We start from the raw sequence: 21636 nt of genomic DNA, 5'->3' as shown, positions 1-21636 counted from the left end.
ATTGTACCCTCACATTTGAATGAAACTACAAGCAGCATATTTCTTTTTATTTCAGTTCCAACTTCAGCTGCAATACTTTAAGCATCCACTTTTTCTTGTCCTGTTCATTTCCAAGTTCAATTGATTAACAATATTATCACACTTGCACCTGAATTTTTGATGATGATAGTGTGTGTATGTATATATACAGGGTGCGGTGAATAAACTGTCGTCTAAATTACACAAAAATGAAAATAACAGTGACGTCTTATTTTAACAGATATATATATACCAAACATACATAAAAATATCTTGAAATACCAAAGAGTAAATTTATTCAATAAAATCGCCATTGGCTTCAACCATGGCCTCCAGACACACACATGTATATATACACACACAGAGACACATACACGGTAGACTTCTTTTTAGTTTCTGTCTACCAAATCCACTTACAAAGTTTTGGTCGGTCCAAGACTATAGTAGAAGACAATTGCCCAAGTTGCCATGCAGTGGGACTGAACCCAGAACCATGTGGTTGGGTAGCAAGCTTCTTACCACACAGCCACACCTGCGACTATGTATACATATATTACTAGATGACCATAAAATCTGGCTACATGGGAAATATCCCTAATATTCTTGTGGAATAGGCTCCTTACTCACAAGATGTTCATCTTGACTTTTTTTCTTGGGTATACTTAATGAGAAAGTGAACACAACAAAAATCACAGATATGAATCATCTGAAGGAATGCATCACGAATGAATGTGCTCAAACTGACAGAAATGAGGAGTTACAGCATTGGGTTTATGAGAATCTTGCAAAGCCCACCAAACTTTGCATCACTAATGATGGAATTTTTGTTGAAAATGTTATCTATTAACGTAGTTGAAAAAAATTATTGAAAGTATGCATTTTTGCTTATGTATTCAGATTTTATATGTATATATCAGGCATGTGGCATCAGTAATAACACAGGGTAGGCAGTTGGTGACCTTTATGTAGTAAAACACACAAAAAATAAGTGAAACACAAGCATGTGACTGAGTTGAAGGCAGATTTACTTCTGCCTTTATACTCTTTTACTTGTTTCAGTCATTTGACTGCGGCCATGCTGGAGCACCGCCATTAGTCGAGCAAATCGACCTCAGGACTTATTCTTTGTAAGCCTAGTACTTATTCTATCGGTTCCTTTTGCCGAACCGCTAAGTTATGGGGACCTAAACACACCAGCATCAGTTGTCAAGCGATGTTGGGGGGGACAAATACAGACACACAAACACATACATATATACAACGGGCTTCTTTCAGTTTCCGTCTACCAAATCCACTCACAAGGCCTTGGTCAGCCCGAGGCTATAATAGAAGACACTTGCCCAAGGTGTCACGCAGTGGGACTGAACCTGGAACCATGTGGTTAGTAAGCAAGGTACTTACCTCACAGCCACTCCTACGCCTATAGCACGTAAAGAAAACGGTGTTGTAGGAGTGTACAGAGCACATGTATATGCATAGATTAAATAGTGAGATTGAAAAGCAGGGGCGAATTATGCCTACCTAATCTACAAAAAGATAAAATATTTTGCATTTTATGCATTGTAATCAGATTAACCTTCATAATATATATATATATGTACATATATATACATATATATATATATATATATATATATATATATATATATATATATATATATGCATGAGTGGTTGGCGTTAGGAAGGGCATCCAGCTGTAGAAACTCTGCCAAATTTAGATTGGTGCCTGGTGTTGCCATCCGGTTTCACCAGTCCTCAGTCAAGTCGTCCAACCCATGCTAGCATGGAAAGCGGACGTTAAACGATGATGATGATGATGATACATATGTCTGAAAGACCAATTCTATGACACCCTCTTGCAAACTACCTCGTCGACGAGTGACAGGGACCTTCTCTTTGTGGCTGGAGACTTCAATGGTCATGTCGGACGTCGTGCTGGAGGCTTCCATGGCATACATGGAGGCTATGGCTTCGGTTCCCGCAACGAGGAGGGAACCAGACTGCTGGAGTTCTGTGATGCAACCGATCTTATGGTCTGCAATACCAACTTCAGGAAACCTGCCAGTCACCTACCGCTCCGGCAGACACTCTAGCCAAATCGACTACATCCTCGCCAGAAATAGGGAAAGAGGGTGGCTTATAAATGCCAAAACCTACCCAGGCGAAGAATGTACCCCACAACATAGATTAGTAGTTAGCGACTTTGGGATCAAGGCAAAATGGGTGCCCAGAATTAGACAGGCTTGGAGGAGAAGGGTGTGGAAGCTTAAAGACCCTGCAAATGGACAGAGACTTAGAGACAAATTACTTGAAGCATTTAACGAAATAGAAGGGGATATAGCATCATACAACGTGGAAGACAATTGGAGATTTCTGCAGGACAACCTGTTGAAAGCCACCGACCAGATTTGTGGGTGGTGTAAGGTCCCCTCCCGACCCAGAGTAACGTGGTGGTGGAACAAGGAGGTAGACAGGGCTATTAGACAAAAGAAACAGGCTTGGAAGGACTGGAAGAACGGTGGTAGCAGGGAATTGTACCAATGTGCCAGAAGGGAGGCTAGGCGACAGGTTTATTTAGCCAGAGGGGAAGCAGATAAGAAAAAATTTGCCAATGTTCTGCGCCGTGAGGACCAAGGACTCGAGGTATTTCGTGTTGCAAGACAGTGTAGGAGAGAGAATAGTGATGTTGTAGGAGAGAAATGTGTTCGCATGGATGATGGTACGCTTGCACTAAATGAGGATGCAAAGAAAGAGGTCTGGAGATGCCACTACGATAGATTGCTTAATAAAGAGAATGAATGGGAAGAAGAGAGCCTGCTGTATGTCGACCCAATAGAGGGACCAGCTATCCGAGTTGATAGTACCGGGGTAGATAAAGCAATTAAGAGTATGAAGACCGGGAAAGCCCCCGGCCCATCAGGAATCACTGCAGAAATGCTCAAAATATCTGGCAGTGTTGGCTATAGCCTAGTCACCCGTATTACGAACCAGGTGATACACGAAGGAGTCATACCCAATGACTGGTGTAGCAGCATCATAGTCAACTGCTACAAAGGTAAAGGTGACGCTTTAGATACAAATAATTACAGAGGCATCAAGCTGTTAGATCAGGTTATGAAAGTTACAGAGAGGGTCATAGCCCAACTAATTAGGGAGCGAATCAATTTAGATGAGATGCAGTTTGGGTTCGTGCCAGGTAAAAGCACTACTGATGCCTTATTTCTAGTGAGACAGCTGCAGGAGAAATACCTAGCTAAGGATAAACCTCTGTACCTGGCTTTCGTTGACATGGAGAAAGCCTTTGACAGGGTCCCCCGATCCCTTATCTGGTGGTCAATGAGGAAACTTGGGATAGAAGAATGGTTAGTGAGAGCTGTGCGAGCCATGTACAGAGATGCTGCCAGTAAGGTGAGGGTTGGAAATGAGTACAGCAATGAATTCTGGGTAGAGGTAGGGGTCCACCAAGGTTCCGTCCTCAGCCCCCTCTTATTTATCATAGTCCTCCAGGCAATCACAGAGGAGTTCAAGACAGGTTGCCCCTGGGAGCTCCTCTATGCTGATGACCTTGCCCTAATTGCGGAGTCACTATCAGAACTAGAGGAGAAGTTTCAGGTGTGGAAGCAAGGTCTAGAATTGAAGGGCCTTAGAGTCATCACAGCTAAAACCAAAATCCTAATAAGTAGGAAGGTAGATAAAACACAAACCCCTTCAGGTAGATGGCCCTGCTCAGTATGTAGAAAAGGAGTAGGTAGTAACTCTATAAGATGTACCCGGTGCAAGCTATGGACACATAAGAGGTGCAGCAACATCAAAGGCAGGTTAACTAGCAAGTTAGTTTTTGTTTGTGGTAGATGTTCAGGTGCAATAAAGACTGTAAACAAACAGGAAACAACTTCTATCTCATTCCAGGGTGAAAAACTAGAGGTAGTCGATAGCTTCCGCTATCTGGGCGACCAAGTTAGTAGTGGGGGTGGGTGCGCTGAAAGTGTAGCTGCTAGAATAAGAATAGCCTGGGCAAAGTTTAGAGAGCTCTTACCCCTGCTGGCGACAAAGGGACTCTCACTCAGAGTAAAAGGCAGACTGTATGACGCATGCGTACGAACAGCCATGCTACATGGCAGTGAAACATGGGCTGTAACTGCTGAGGACATACGTAAGCTCGCAAGGAATGAAGCCAGTATGCTCCGTTGGATGTGTAATGTCAATGTGAATACCCGTCAGAGTGTAAGTATCTTGAGAGAAAAGCTGAACATTAGAAGCATCAGTTGTGGTGTGCAAGAGAGACGATTGCGCTGGTATGGACATGTGGTGAGAATGGATGAGGATAGCTGCGTGAAAAAGTGCCACACCCTAACAGTTGAGGGAACCCGTGGAAGAGGTAGGCCCAGGAAGACCTGGGCTGAGGTGGTGAGGCAAGACCTTCGTACATTGGGCCTCACCGAGGCGATGACTACTGACCGAGACCTTTGGAAACGTGCTGTGCGTGAGAAGACCCGGCAAGCCAAGTAAGATTGTTGCCAGTGCCCCTGGACTGGCTCTTGTGCGGGTGGCACATGAGATGCACCATTTTGAGTGTGGCCGTTGCCAGTACCGCCTGACTGGCTCCCGTAGGATTTTCGAGTGAGATCGTTGCCAGTGCCCCTGGACTGGCTTGTGCGGGTGGCACATAAAAGACACCATTTCGAGCGTGGCCGTTTTCGTGCGGGTGACACGTAAATGCACCCACTACACACTCTGAGTGGTTGGCGTTTGGAAGGGCATCCAGCTGTAGAAACTCTGCCAAATTAGATTGGAGCCTGGTGTTGCCATCCGGTTTCACCAGTCCTCAGTCAAATCGTCCAACCCATGCTAGCATGGAAAGCGGACGTTAAACGATGATGATGATATATATATACATATATATACATATATATATATACATATATATATATACATATATATATATATACATATATATATACATATATATATGTATATATATATATATGTATATGTATATATATATATATACATATACATATATATACATATACATATACATATATATATATATATATATATATATATATATATGCATCAGAAACAAAAACCCTAAATTCATTATATTCCCTTTCTATCAATGTAAAGACAGAATCTCAACACAAGAAAGAATCAACAAGGAGAATCTTTTCATAGAGAAATTCCAACCATTTCTTAACACACACACCCCTCAGTGACCTTATTTCTCTATGAACAGACACAAACTTCCTGTTTGGAAAAAAAGAGTTCATAACTCTAACTAAAAACACTTGTCTCCCCTTACACACACTTCCTGTTTTGACACCACATTTCCTGCTTAACACAAACTTTTAACCCTTTTTTTAAAACCTAACAAAACTCTCAACTCTCATGCATCCTTATTTTTCCTACCAATTTATACATGAACTACTATTGAACTACAAAAGCTCAAAGACAATATAATGTATGGGTATATTTATATTTTTTTATATATTATTATTTTATATATTATTTTCTTCATTTTGTACTTTTTTGTACTTCTTTGTAAAAAAACATTTTCATTCTCCGTCTTCTTGATAATTTGCTTCATCGCAATGAAAACCGGTTAGAAAAAATCTTTATTAAATTATGCTTCCAGTTCAGCATTCTGGCTTTTTTTCATTTTCCTATATATATATATATATATATATATATATACATGCATAAACACACATATATATACATACACACACATATATATATATATACATACAGATGACAAATACCATGGGGCAAGATGGTGAAGCATGATCTTTGAATGTTGGGCCTCACACAGGCAATGACAAGTAACAAGACCTTTGATGATAACGCTGTGCTTGAGACCTGTCAAGCCATGTGAGATCGTAGTCGTGGCTGATGCTGGTGGCACATAAAGAGCACCCATTACACTCTTGACGTGGCTGGTGTTAGGATGGGTATTCAGCTGTAGAAACCGGAACCTGGTGCAGCTCTCCAGCTTACCAGTTTCAGTCATACCGTCTAACCCATGCCAGCATAAAGAGTAGACGTTAAATGATGATGATGATGATGATCAGCCAAGAAAAATAACTCAAAGTAAGCAGTGAAATGAATTTGGACAATAAAGACAAAGTTATATTAAATACCATACACGAGAAATTAATCGTTTATTGAAACTATTATTGACAACCTGAATTTTCACATTGATACAGTCACTGCAGTGTATGAATGCCTACATGTTTTGTTAAGTGAGTCCTTTGAGAGAATGATTTGTCACAGATATCACAGCCATATGGCTTCTCTCCAGTATGAACACGTTTATGTGTAGTTAATTGATTTTTTTGAGAGAATGATTTACCACAGATATCACAGTGATATGGTTTCTCTCCTGTGTGAATACGTTTGTGAGTAATCAATTCACCATTCTGAGAGAATGACTGACCACAGATATCACAGTGATATGGTTTTTCTCCAGTATGAATACGTTTGTGTATAGCTATGTTAGTTCCATGAGAAAATGATTTACCACAGATATCACAGCAATATGGCTTCTCTCCTGTATGAATTCGCTTGTGTGAATTTAAGTGAGAATTTCGAGAGAATAATTTGCCACAGATAACACAATGATATGGCTTCTCTCCTGTGTGGACACGTTTGTGTATAGTTAAATTACTACATCGAGCAAATGATTTCCCACAGATGACACAATGATACGGCTTCTCTCCTGTATGAATACGTTTGTGCGCACTTAAGTGTTCTTTTAGAGCAAACAAGTTACCACAGATATCACAATGATAAGGTTTCTCTCCTGTATGAATATGTTTGTGTTCAGCTAAGTAACTATTTCGAGCGAATGATTTACCACAGATATCACAGTGATATGGTTTCTTTCCTGTATGAATATGTTTGTGTTTAATTAAATTACCGTTCACAGAGAATGATTTACCACAAATATCACAGTGGTATGATGTTTTCCCCTTCTCTTCATTCATGTCATTAGGAAAATGAATACTTTCACACCTTCCTTTAAATTTAAACTTATTCTCACAAAATTAATTTTCTATCATTTTTATTTCCTCACCACAATTTCGAGATGTTTATCATCTTTTCATTGATATATTTTATTGCTAATAAATATTTATACCATTGTGATCTTTGTTGATATATTATGTGGGTTGCAAACTCCTTTATAAAACTGTTCAATAGTAATTTGAATGCAAAATCATTCTTGTATACATTCAAGACACTCAAGAAAAGAATCATTGATATCAATCTCAGTTCAAAAAACGTATTTGCCTGTTATTTGCCATGCATTTATATAAGGAGAGTTACATCTGTTCTGTACAACATTTTCCTTGACGATGTATCTGATTTTACAATTCTTTGATGCCAATGTTATTTGTTATTCTGAAATAGTAGAGAAACAAGAATATAAGATATAGGGAATATTTAAAATACAACAGTATAAATTTTAGTATATTTCTTAGAGACAAGCTTCAGAAATAAACATTTACCTGAACAAATGAAATGTATCCCTCTCCCTCTATTTTTAAGATGTATATTATAATGGTGTATATGAATAAATATATGTATCGTATAAATACTGTGTACGGTGAAGAAGCTTGCTTTCTAACCATTTGGTCTTGGGTTCAATCCTACTGTGTGGCACCACAGGCATTGGTCTTCTACAGTAGCACTGGGTCATCCAAAGCCTTGTGAGTGAATTTTCACAAAGACCAATGTCTGTGTGAAAGCCTGTTGTATACGAGGTCTGATCAATAAGTATCCGGACTGTTGCCATAGTAAGGAAGCTAAAGCACGAGTGAAACTGCTTGGCACAGATTGACCTTGAACTCTGCTGTGCATGCGCACTAAGTTTTAACATTCTAGCTCACTTCTGCTGTTTACAGCAGTGCTTGGTAGGAAGGTGTGTAGCATGTGATCATTGCATTCACCATGACAGAGAAGCCTAGTACTTATTCTATTAGTCTCTTTTGCCAAACCACTATGTTACAGGGACATAAATAAGTTAACATTGGTTGTCAAGTAATGGTGGGGTACACATATACACGCATAAATATATACACATATATATGATGGCCTTTTTTCAGTTTCTGCCTAGGAAATCCACCCACAAGGCTTTGGTTGGCCAGAGGCTATAGTAGGTAGAAGACACTTGCTTAGGGTGCCATGCAGTGGGACTGAACCCAGATCCAGTGGTTGCAAAGCAAGCTTCTTAACACAGTCATGCCTGCACCTATATGTCACACTTGTGCCTCTGGATGCATTTCCTGTTATATTTTACGCAAACCTTGAGCGCACACATTAAATGATTTTAAAATAACACTATTTGGTTTCACTTCATTATCACAACTAATACAACACAATGCCAGTCTAGAGTCAACATATGCATATAAAGGGCGGTCGCTAGAAAAGTGGAAAATTTGAAGGCAAAACTAACAAGCATTAATTAGATAGATCATCAATAAACTGTGTAACAGGTGGTTTCTGATTCATTATTGCACCTGAAGATTGGCCTTCAAAGAGCCCAGACTTAAATGTGACGGGTTACTGTGTCTGGAGCTTGTTATTAGCAGAGATACAGAAATATCGATGCTATATAACTGTCACAGATGAATTGAAAATGACATCCCTCAACTAACACTTCAAAATGCCACACAAGCTTGGATTTCTCAATTAAAATGCTGTCATGAAGTGCATGGAGTACATTTTGACCATTTGTGAATGTTAATAAGATATCACGCTTTGTGATGCTTATTGGTTACCTCAAATAGTTCTTGTGTAAATATAAAATGGCATTTCTCAAATTTTCTGCTTTTCTAGTATATATATATATATATATATATATACTAGAAATATATATATATTGTTCGAATGGCAGATGAACGCATGCTGAAACAGCTGTTTTATGGTGAGCTTGCAGAGGGAAAACGTTATCGGCATAAACCTAAAAAAAGGTTTAAGGATGGCATAAGGACTGCTATGAAGTCAATTGGAATGGCTCCAAAAGATATAGAAGCCCTCACTTAAGATTGAGTTGGATGGCGAACAAGGGTGTGGAGTGGAGTGAAATCGTTTGAAGAGGCCAGGATGACACAAGCAGGGCTCAAGAGATATTTAAGGAAAAATGTAAAGATCGAGAAGGTGAATGACAAGGACCTTTTTGTGTGCACAGTCTGTGACAGACCATGTCTGTCCTTGGCTGGCCTCAAATCTCACCTGCGAACCCATGGAAAACAAACTTCAACCAGGTATTCTGATTATATGTCTGTGCACACGTCTGAATATGGTGTGTGCCAGAGGGCTTGCAAATCCAGTGGGGGGTGGGGGTCTTAAAAGACATGTTAGGATCCACAATGAGCAGAACTTACCTGCAGGTATTGGTAGTGCAAATCAGAGGTGCAATCTGTGTGGGTGTTTTTTCAAAACACTGGTTTAAAAAGCCACATCAGATGCCATGAAAGGGCTAAGGTGTAGGTGCAGGAGGTGGTCAAACTCTGTAAGGAGTAGACAACCACCACCACCACCACCATATATATATATACTAGAAAAGCTTATTCTCCTGATTATAGTTTTATTTATTAATAAAGATATCTTCATGTTTAAAAACAATAATTCACACATGGTCAGCATATGGACGGTCAAATACTTTTGAATACGTTTCAGATAATGTAGATTACAATTATGTGGGAATTTGATGTGAAAACAAAATTTGGGGTGAGTCGGATAATTCATAAACTTTGACTTTGTTTCCTCACATATTTTGAAGAAGTGTGTCAATTACCGCCACCCTTATGTTTAGCACACACCTCAAATTCCGAGTAAATCGTGATGTATACCATCTAAAAGTTATTTTAAAATAACCAGTTTCCACACGTGTAGTTTATGTGTAAGTCTATTTAATCATTGGAGAATAGAATATCAATGTCTGATTAGCAACATCAAAGCATTTTACATTACTCATATCCAACTACTTTTACTAAAATATCTGGGTGATCTTTCGGTGACAAAAAAAGGACTAGTATCGAAAGATCGCCAATATCTGTATTATTGTAGCTTACCTGTTATGCTACATTAATCTGTGTTTATAGTGAAATATCTTGAATTACACAAGACAACCGTTTTGTGGCTTCGCTACAGTTCCATGACGTCATTGAAGTCGAAGTAAACTTTCACGAGAGAAATTATAAAAACCGACTTGGACATACAAACAACGAAATGTATTTAGATTCTGTTTATAAGCCGCGAAAAAAATAAATAGGTGTTATTTAAAAAAAAAATTAACTCAAAATATGTAAAGAGTCATTGTTAAACATATTGCAATTATTAAAATGTTATTTCAAATATAAACAAAAGTGGAATTCTATAAATTTCTCTATGATAGGCTTGCAACAGTGTCGGGACGTACAAAATGATTTGATTCTGAATATGTTTCTAAAAATTGAAATATCGATCTAGATTTAAATGAGTTCAATGAACAAATGAAGTTTTATTCTCACTTTAGATGTGAATTTAAAATGTCATTACACAGGAGGTGAAGAATGAGGACACCAGGTAGCAATGTCGAGAGATTTTACAATTCTTTTATTATTTTGTTTCAGTCATTTGACAGCGACCATGCTGGAGCACCACCTTGAAATGTTTTATTTGAATAAATCGATCCCAGGACTTATTTCTTAAGAGGTCGGGGTACTTGATTCCACACACAAAAATCGAGTTTTTTCTTCTTTTTCTTAGTGAAAATCGTGCGCGTGTTAATCTAAAAATTTACAAAAAAATTCGGGCCTTTTGCCTAGAGTAGAAAAGAATATTTCGTATTAAATTTCTTTTCTTTGTCTTTCTTTTGTAAAAACTATTTTAGATAAAATAAAGTATCATCCATATAAATTCACTCGTAATCTACATCAAGAATAACATACGTATAAACAAACAATTATTTGGTGAGAGCGAAAACAAAGTTATATTTCTATCGTTAAACAGGGAATGTAGATGTAGCAGGTTTGTCAGCGCCGCTCATGGTCCCAGCGGACAAAAAGGAAGGGGCGTTGCCTCGGATTATCGCGAGAGAGATGCGCTGAAGCAGCCACTTTGACTTATGAGGCCTGCACTAGCGGTTAGCAGGGATGTGGTCCCGGGTGGAGGACGAGAGAATCCACAGTGTACCTGGAGCAGCATTTGTGGCATAACTACAGAGTTATGCCGCATTTGTGAGGTTCTCAGGAACAGATGTCAAACCATAAAGAACAACGATGTGCAAACAGTCGCTATCAAGCTGAGTGCCAGTCAAGATTGCCGACACTGCGCTGAGCTAGGCACCGCTGTGGTGCTTGGTGGCCGAGCGGGAACATGCTGGTCATCTGGTTAGGGCGGTCCACAGTTAGTCCGAGATCATGCTGCACTGGATAGTGTCAGTATATATATTGAAGACTACATATTTAATACTAGTTATTTTATACACTCAATCAATGAAATCAGTTATTACTTTCGGAATCCCACTGCTGACTAAAATACTTATTTGTATTTTTCCATGTATTTGTTATTTTTAATTCCCATTCCCAAATCTATTTTTGTTGTGGCTAATCTGTATATTTCATAGTGTCATTCTACTGTAACTAAAATTTCATGGCACAACTTAAAACAGCGATATGGAATAAACGAAACGTACTACAATATTAGGCCAGTCACCTTTTGTCCCCATTCTTCATCTATTTAATTACTTGGAGAAACACATTTAAAGTGAGAATGGTACTTCTTTTTTATTTTTTGACTCAGATAAAGCTAAATCGATACTTCTTTCTTCTTCGGAATGATGTCACTAACTTTTAGTGTACTTTCCGACTCTATTCAGTCGATCAGATTTTGCAGATAAAGAAAATGTACAGAATTGACTTGTGTTTGTATTTCAAGTAGAATTCAATTTCGGAAAAGTTAACCATGACTGTTTGTATATTCATAAGTAAAATTTTTAGGAATAATGCGTGTATATTTTTTAAGTGTTTATAAATCCAAAACAAGTACATTCCGTCGTTTTTGTTTCCTAGTCGGTTTTTTAATAATTTCTATTGCGAAAGTATACATTTCAAGTTAAATGGCGTCGTGAAAGTTGTTTTTGTTGTAATTGAAGATATTTCACTAGAAACAGATTTATGTAGCATAGCAGGTAAGATATAATAATGCAGATATTTTAGTAAAAGTATTTGGACATGTATAATGTAAAGTGTTTTGATGTTGTTTGTCAGACATTAATAGTAAATTCTATTGCCCATCACTGTGTCTAAAATGAATTATTCAACAAATACCATTCAGATGACGTACTCTTTTACTTGTTTCAGTCATTTGACTGTGGCCATGCTGGAGCACCGCCTTTAGTCGAGCAAATCGACCCCAGGACTTATTCTTTTGGAAGCCTAGTACTTATTCTGGCACTGTCATGTTATTAGCTGTCAGAAGTGAAAGTGCTCACTGCCTGCTAGTGAAGTATCTGTCTGTCCGCCTGCATGCCTGTTGCTGGCCTGTCGATTCTTTGGCTACTGACAGCTAATACCATGACTGGCCGGAGCGAGCTATATGTCTGTCTGTCTGTCTGTCTCTATCTATCTATCTATTACTCGAAAGTTCGCGCGTCCGCGCTAGCTAGTCGTGAGTGGTCGATCCTATTATTTTTAAACTTCAAACTTCATTTGTTTTCTATTTTGATAAATTCTCTCTGTTGAAAATTATATTTTTATATTTTAAATAATTTGCAATTTCAGGAAATATGTTTTTATATTAAATTTGTGTTTTCTACTCACGACTAGCTAGCGCGGACGCGCGAACTTTCGAGTAATAGATAGATAGATAGAGAGAGAGAGACAGACAGACATATAGCTCGCTCCGGCCAGTCATGGTATTAGCTGTCAGTAGCCAAAGAATCGACAGGCCAGCAACAGGCATGCAGGCAGACAGGCAGGCAGACAGATACTTCACTAGCAGTGAGCACTTTCACTTCTGACAGCTAATAGCATGATAGTGCCCTTATTCTATCGGTCTCTTTTGCCGAACCGCTAAGTTACGGGAACGTAAACACACCAGCATCGGTTGTCAAGCGATGGTGGGGAGGTGGGGACAAACACACATACATATATATACATATATACGACGGGCTTCTTTCAGTTTCCCTCTACCAAATCCACTCACAAGGCTTTGGTCGGCCCGAGGCTATAGTAGAAGACACTTGCCCAAGGTGCCACGCAGTGGGACTGAACCCGGAACTATGTGGTTGGTAAGCAAGCTACTTACCACACAGCCACTCTTGCGTACATTACGATTTTACTGTAATTTCAAGTGGGCGAAAAATAAAGGTGGCGATCATTTTGCACATTTCATCAAAATAAATAGAGTTGGGGTTTGTGCATTATCCGACTCCACATCATATACCCGCATAATCGTAATGATCACTACCTGCAACAGATATACTCTTTTACTTGTTTCAGCCATGCTGGAGCACCGCCTTTAGTCGAGCAAATCGACCCCAGGACTTATTCTTTTGGAAAGCCTAGTACTTATTCTATCGGTAACCGCTAAGTTACGGGAACGTAAACACACCAGCATCAGTTGTGATGCGATGTTGGGGGACAAACACACACATGCATATATATATATATATATACGACGGGCTTCTTTCAGTTTCCGTCTACCAAATCCACTCACAAGGCTTTGGTCGGCCTGAGGCACTAGTAGAAAACACTTGCCCAAGGTGCCATGCAGTGGGACTGAACCCTGAACCATGTGGTTGGTAAGCAAGCTACTTACCACACAGCCACTCCTGCACTTATATGTGCAAAAGTTTTTCTGGAAACTATCCTTATCTCAGAAAGCTTTGAGGAAAGAAACTGAAATTCCTCTACACATTTCCGAAAACATTTTTCACGACATATTCCGATATAACCCTAATGTGTAGCATCGAGCTCTGGGAATATCTCTGGGAAATTGAAAGAAAGTTATGAAGAAACGCATTTATTGGGGCACGTATCGGTTGTTATGCTCACATTTAAACAGCAAAGGTTAATGAATGTTTATTTTAGACCATTCTCTAGATTACGATTAATGATTTTATAGAAATGCGTTTTAGAAGTTAGTTTCTGATTATGAACGTGTAAAATATATTAGATATTTATCTATTTGGATATTTTTAATACAGTCAAGTTGTCAACCGAACACCTGTTTTCTCAAGACACAGATATTTGACATTTCATAATCTGACCGTGTGTGAATTATTGTTATTAAACATGAAAACATCTTCATTGATAAAACAAATCGAACTCAATCCTTATTTATTTTGATGTGTGGTATTAATAACAGAACCGCTATAGTTATTGTGACGTAATCCATTTTTTGCATTATTTACACCTTAAAATGTGAGAGAGGTGGAGACAAACACAAATGCAAACTCTCGCCCATGTATACATATGTGTGTGTGTGTGTGTGTATATATATATATATATATATATATATATATATATATATATATGTGTAGAGTGTTAGGTGTGATGTACAGAGGTAAATATTGAGAAAAAAAAAGTCGTCAGACTTTTGGAATAACTTCTTTCATTTATTTTATACATATATTAGCGCTTTCGTTTGTCTTTCGAACTTGTCAAATATAACTGAAAATACAGAGATCTAGCTTATTTATATAAAAGCAGGTGTTTTGGGGGGTTTTGTTTATAACAGAACATTGTTTTGTTTTTTTGTTTTGGGGTGGGGCTTTGCAGATAATGGAAGATGTATAAGCAGATAGATAGATAGATAGATAGATAGGCAGATAGAGAGATAGATAGATAGACTGATAGTCAGACAGATAGAGAGATGGATGGGGTAAAAGAGAGAGAGAGAAGGGCCATTGTATTGAAATGGTCTTTTTAAGGAGTGTCAATAAAAAAAGTTAAAAGCTTGTTTACTACTTACTGTATTGTTTTGAGAGGGTTTCTAGGGATGGTAGAAGAAGGAAGAAAAGAAGAAAGGAAGAAGAGAGAAGAAAAAATAGAATAATAAATAGAAAATATAAAGAAAACAAAAACTGTCTTCCTGTTTTTTCTTTGCTTTTAGTTCTTTGCTTTTATATTCTTTGTCCTTTCTTTTTATATACTTTGAGTCCTATTTAGAATATATTCCTGTCATACATTCATTTATTTATTTATTTTTTGTAAGGTGTAGTTCTGCATGAGAGTATATTAGTATAATATTTGTAAATTTGAAAAATCGAATTAGTAAAATCAATTAGTAAAAATAACTATATATATCATATCATACATATATACATATATATACATACAAAACGTATTCCTTGTTTTTCTTTTTTGTCTTTCAAACATTTAACTTTGGGGAAAAAATTTTTATGAAGAGTAGTTCCATTGCCTTTCGGTATTGTGGATCGTCCCGTGTACATTTATAAAAGGGAAAGATTTTGAACTTTCCGTCTCCGCATATTTCCAGATGTTTACTCAATGGAATCATTCTTAGTTCTTGTCGGATATGTTGCCTGTGAATTCTTGCACGTTGACAGAGTGAGTTATTCGTTTCGCCAATGTAATTTTCTTTACAGTTTGGACAGGTGATGCAGTATATGAGATTTTGTGTTTTGCAGTTCATATCTGCATTTATTTTAAAAATAGATCCGTTCTTGAATTTTATGTGGGAACCACTTTCTATGTATTTGTAGTTGTTGGTATTGTTACACGTTCCACATCTCCTATCACCACATTCTTTTACTATGAATTCTGGTTTAGTCTCTGATCTGAATTCTTCCCTTGTCAGGTGTTTTTTAAGGTTTTTTGGTTGGCGTCTGCTATTCCGTAAGGTGTTTATTTCAATCAGAGTTTTCATCTTAGGGCTTTGAAGGAGTATAGGCAAGTTCGATTTTATGACGTGGAATATGTTAGTTATTCCAGGACTGTATGTGTTAATGAACGGAATCTTTGTATTATTACATTATTGAACGCACACGTCCTTTTTTGCAAGTAAGTCTGTACTTTATTATTCTGACGTGACTCTATCTATCTATCTATCTTTCTATCTATTTATCTATCTGTCTTTCTCTATCTTTCTATCTACCTATTTATCTTTCTTCTTAGCCATCTCCCCCTCTCGCTCTGCTTCCTTCTGTTATACACTTCTGTCTCTTCCTCCTTGTTCCACTTCCCCTCCCTACTATCCTCACACTTTCTCTATCTTTCTACCTATCCCTCTATTAATCTACCTATCTATCTTTCTTCTCACCCATCTCCCCTTCTCGCTCTGCTCCCTTCTGTTGTCGTGGCCTCTACTTCACTGCTATACACTTCTGTCTCTTCCTCCCTCCACCATCCTCTCTGCCCTCGTGTGACCTGTGGTCAACTTCCTTTTCTCTCCAGCCGCTGTGAAGGCAAGACGAACTACTAGCGTTCTACATCAGATTCGCGTTTGGCCATACGGCTTTTTAATGTTGTTTTCACTGTCCAATTTTTCCTGTCTTGGTTTGTGTTTGCCACCTTGGAATCCTCTGTTTAGTGGGTTGATCCACTACTCAGGAAGAGACTATTCTAGAGTACATTCTGCTTTGTCTTCGAAACGTCTAGTTAGAATAGAGGCAGCTGATGAAGGAATATTCCAAGTGGCTTTCCATTTTCCTCTGTGTTCGTTCCGTTGTCTGTACTTCATTGTTCTAACGTCCTGTACCTTGATATGCATCTATATACACATGTAGATGTAAGTATGTACATATATGTGTGCATACATGCATATATATTCTTTGTATTATATATATATATATATATATATAAAACGTTTTATATTATACTCATTTATTGTGCTTTTAATTATTCATTTTTCTATATGTGATAGTGGATTTTCATCGATGAGTTCTTGAAACTTGGTTCTTTTCTCTAAAACTATATATTTTTATATATATTATCTATATATATAAAAATGAGAATGTGTGTCTGTCTGTCTGTCTGTCTGTCTGTGTGTGTGTGTGAATCCCTAAAACTCGAGAACTACGCAACCAATTTCATTCAAATTTTACACATGCCTTACTTAGGGTTCCAGTTGTGTTTTAGTCAAAAAAAAATTATTAACTTCTTGCAGAGTTTGAGCACACGGCAACATAATATCTCCTCCACTATTTAAGTATTACGTGTCAAAAGTGAAACAAAAACACTCATGTCAAATACTTTCACTTTAAAAATGAAACTATTCCACTAACTGAAACAATCACATTTCGATACTGTAGTGACAGATACTTTCACAGAGAGAGAAAGAGAGAGAGAGAGAGATGTATATGTATACATATACATGTATATGTACACCATTTCGATATTGTAATGACAGATACTTTCAGAGAGAGAGAGAGAGGAAGAGAGAGAGAGAGATGTATATGTATACATATAGATGTACACGTATATGTATATATATATAGAGATCTATACATACATGTATATGTATACATATGTGTAGATGTATATATATATATATAGATGTACATGTAATATGTACACATATATACATATATACATGCATACAGATATCTATACATATATACACCCATCACACACACATACACATGCACACAAACACACACATTAGTCATTTGTTTTCTTATCCAAAACTACGTCAAAAGTACTGAATGGATCTTTATGAAATTTGGAAATTATATTCTTTGCATAACGGCCATAACTCCCATGAAAATTCATATATTTTTGATGTTGATGAAATTTTAACCTGAACATAACAGATGAGCATTATTTAGAAAATGATGTCACACATTATTGAGGCTACCATTCTTTCTGGATGTGCAAAAGGGGATGACGTCTTTATTCCAAGAATTCCTCTTACTCCATCAGGAGCAGACATTCCTTTTACATTCAGAAGACTACAATTCCCCCTCCGTGTGACTTTTGCCATGTCCATAAACAAATATCAGTGTCAAACACTGTCTGTAGCTGGTCTTCTCTTGGAAGAGCCCTGCTTCTCACATGGACAACTGTATGTTGGCTGCTCAAGAGTGGGCAGCAACAAAAAACCTATTTGTATATGCTCCACAAGGGAAAACAAGGAACATAGTTTACAATGAGGTGTTATAATCACAACAGCAAGAAAGTATGTACGTGATCACCTTCTTTTACGAAACTTCATTGACTTTCATATATTTATATTGATATATATATATATACGTGTGTTTGGGTGCGTGTGTGTATATACATCTCTATATATAAAGATGATGCGTAGTCTAGACGGCGTTTTTAGATTTCATTATTCTCTTTAACCCGGGCAACGCCGGGTATTTCTGCTAGTAATCTATAAAGCTCAATTTAATTTTGATTTTTTATAAATTGATTTTAATTGAGTTTTTACCTGTAATTTTGGATTTTGTCCCTAATATATATATATATATACACACACACACACACATACGCACAAAAGGTTTCCACACTGGTGCCATTTACCAAGTCTACACACAAGGCTTTGGTTCACTTGTTGCTATAGTAGAAGTCAGTTGCACAAAGTGGAATTGAAACCAAGACCATATGGTTAGGAAATAAATTTCTTTACCACACACCCATTCCTGTACTACACATTTATTTATCTACATCTTGAAAATAGAGGGAAGCAGTTCAATTATAATATAATATAAGAAGTATACTAGAATTTCTATTGCTTTATTTTAAGTCTCTGCTATATCTTATTCTGTTTTTTTCTCTACTGTTTCAGAATAACAAATGACATTGGCAACTAAGAATTGTATACATCATCAATATTCTTGTTTATAGACTCAAAGGAAAATGTTATTCAGAAGACATATAACTCTCCTTATATAAATCTTTGGAATATTACAACCAAACATTTTTCTTGAACTCAGATTGATAACAACAATTGTTTTCTTGACTGTCTGGAATGTGTACAAGATTATTTTGCATCTGAAATGAACTTCAATGGATTTATAAAAGGATTTACAACCTACATCATATATCAGCAACGATCACAGTAGTATAAATATTTATTAGCAATAGAATATATAAATGTGAAGAAGATAAACACCTGGAAATTGTAGTGAGGAAAGAACAATGATGGAAAATGAATTATGTGAGAATAAGTTTGAATCTAAATTACAGATTGAAAGTATTGATTTTTCCAGTGATATAAACGAACAGAAACAGAAAACATCCTATCACTGTGATACCTGTGGTAAATCATTTTCTCAAAGTGGTGCTTTAAGTAAACACAAACGTATTCATACTGGAGAGAAACCATATTGCTGTAATATCTGTGGTAAATCATTCACTCAAAGTGGTTGCTTAGTTGTACACAAAAGAAGTCATACAGGAGAAAAACCATATCACTGTGATATCTGTGGTAAATCATTCTCTCAAACATGTCAATTAACTCGACACAAACGCATTCACACTGGAGAGAAACCCTATCACTGTGATATCTGTGGTAAATCCTTTTGCGATAGTGGTGATTTAACTAAACACAAACATATTCATACTGCAGAGAAACTATATCACTGTGATATGTGTGGTAAATCATTCTCTCGAAGTAGTTACTTAACATTACATACACGTATACACACAGGAGAGAAACCATATCCCTGTGATATTTGTGGTAAATCCTTCTGCCATAGCGGTGATTTAACTAAACACAAAAGAAGTCACACAGGCGAGAAACCATATCACTGTGACAGCTGTGGTAAATCATTCTCTCAAAGTAGTCACTTATCATTGCACAAACGTATTCACTCAGGAGAGAAAACATATCACTGTGATATTTGTGGTAAATCAGTTTCTGAAGTTGGTAAGTTATCTAGACACACACGTATTCACACAGGAGAGGAATCATATCACTGTGATATCTGTGTTAAATCATTCTCTCAAAGTAGTCACTTAACATTGCACAGACATATTTACACAGCTGTGAAACCATATTTCTGGTAAATCATTTCTTCGAAATGATGGCTTAACTGTACACAAAATAAGTCATACATGAGAGAATCCATATCACTGTGATACCTGTGGTAAATCATTCTCTCAAAGTAGTTGCTTAACATTACACAAATATATTCACACAAGATAAGCGCCATATCATTGTCATATCTGTGGTAAATCATTCTTTCAAAATGATTGCTTAGCTATCTGTAGTAAATCATTCTTTTGATTTGACTAAGTACAAATTTACTCATACAGGACAAAAACCATATCAGTGTGTTATCTGTGGCAGCGCCTTCCCCCAATGGAATCACTTAACAAAAAACATATATTCATATACTGCATTAACTGTATCAGTGTGAAAATTCAGGTTGTCAAGGATTGTTTCAATAAATGATGAATTTATCTTGTACGGTATCTAGTATGACTTTATTTGTGGAGGTGCAATAGCCCAGTGGTTTGGGCAGCAGACTTATGGTTAGAGGATCACGGTTTCGATTCCCAGACTGGGCATTACGAGTGTTTATTGAGCGAAAACGCCTACAGCAGCACGAGGCTCCAGCAGGGGGTGGTGGCGAACCCTGCTGTACTCTTCCTCCACAACTTTCTCTCACTCTTCATGTTTCTGTTGTGCCTGTAATTCAAAGGGTCAGCCTTGTCACACTGAATCTCCCCAAGAACTACATTAAGGGTACACATGTCTGTGGAGTGCTCAGCCACTTGCACGTTAATTTCATGAGCTGGCTGTTCCATTGACCGGATCAACTGGAACCCTCGTCATAGTAACTGATGGAGTGCCGAAGACGATAAATTTATTTGCCTTTATTGCCCAAATTCCTGCTCTGAGTTATTTTTCTTAGCTCTTTTTTACTTTATTTTTCTTTTGTATGTATTGTGTATATGTTGGCATGGAGACATCCTTTGACACCACCCCTCAACCTCATATCTTGTGGTTGCTGCTGAAGCTAGGGATAGGTGGTGGCTGGTAAGTGCCATCCAACCCATGTACTGTGATGCTGTCAATAAGGTGAAGGTCAGCAATGAGTATACTAATGAATTTAGTTGTGCTGTTACGAGCTTTCAATGAATGTGACATCGAAATCATGCATAAATAGCTCCTTTTTCCAGAAAAGGAAAGATTTGGCTGCTATTTCTAGCATGCCCTGCTACCTTGTAATAGCTATTTGCATTCACACCGAAATATTTACCAACTTTTTTCCTTCCATTTATTTTTGCCACTTTATGGAAGTTAATATTTTCTCTATTGATATCCATCTCAGTTAATTTTGCTTTTCTCCCAGTTCTGTGCTTTCTGGAAGAAAAGCCTTCACATTATCTCAAAGCTACAAGGATTCATGAACATGATTTATTTTTTAAAAAGATTTCGTAGAGGAATTAGATACAACAGGTTTTGGTTGATTTAAACATTAAAGGGTTAAAAAGTGCCAAAACCATAAAATCAGCTTTTTGGGCCTTTTTGAGGGCTTTAGAACCCCAAAAACTATGGGTTTTTTTTTTGTTTTTTTTGCTTTAGAGTTAAAAAACGCTGATTTTATAGTTTCAAATTTTAAAGGTCCTAAAAAAGGCTGATTTCAGTTTTGGCCCCTTTTTAAAGTTTAGGGCCAGAAAAGAGTAAAGAAAAACTCAAATGAAACACAAAATT

General features: G+C 37.3%; 2 protein-coding genes across 4 annotated transcripts; one reads left to right on the top strand and one right to left on the bottom strand.

Annotated features, from left to right (window-relative positions):
• The first annotated feature begins 5118 nt into the window (after positions 1-5118).
• Positions 5119-20383, top strand: LOC106878034 (uncharacterized). Of its 2 annotated transcripts, none has more exons than XM_089344056.1 (2): positions 5119-5479; positions 18760-20383. In XM_089344056.1, the coding sequence occupies exon 2, from the start codon at positions 19113-19115 to the stop codon at positions 19980-19982; it is 870 nt and encodes a 289-aa protein (XP_089200182.1). In that variant the 5' UTR covers positions 5119-5479; positions 18760-19112; the 3' UTR covers positions 19983-20383. The 2 variants fall into 2 exon arrangements, with proteins under 2 accessions (XP_089200182.1, XP_052833638.2); XM_052977678.2 differs by lacking the exon at positions 5119-5479 and adding an exon at positions 11262-12193.
• Positions 6146-10712, bottom strand: LOC128251165 (uncharacterized). Of its 2 annotated transcripts, none has more exons than XM_052977680.2 (2): positions 9405-10712; positions 6146-7419 (listed from the first exon to the last, which is right to left on the bottom strand). In XM_052977680.2, the coding sequence occupies exon 2, from the start codon at positions 7002-7004 to the stop codon at positions 6225-6227; it is 780 nt and encodes a 259-aa protein (XP_052833640.1). In that variant the 5' UTR covers positions 7005-7419; positions 9405-10712; the 3' UTR covers positions 6146-6224. The 2 variants fall into 2 exon arrangements, with proteins under 2 accessions (XP_052833640.1, XP_052833639.1); XM_052977679.2 differs by having other exon boundaries at positions 10095-10712.
• Positions 20384-21636: the final 1253 nt, after the last annotated feature.

The sequence above is a fragment of the Octopus bimaculoides genome, chromosome 28 (assembly GCF_046866305.1).
Source record: "Octopus bimaculoides isolate indiv1 chromosome 28, ASM4686630v1, whole genome shotgun sequence".
NCBI classification, from domain to species: domain Eukaryota; kingdom Metazoa; phylum Mollusca; class Cephalopoda; order Octopoda; family Octopodidae; genus Octopus; species Octopus bimaculoides.
Note: the sequence above shows the minus strand (reverse complement) of the source record. Positions and strands in the feature narration are given on the sequence as shown.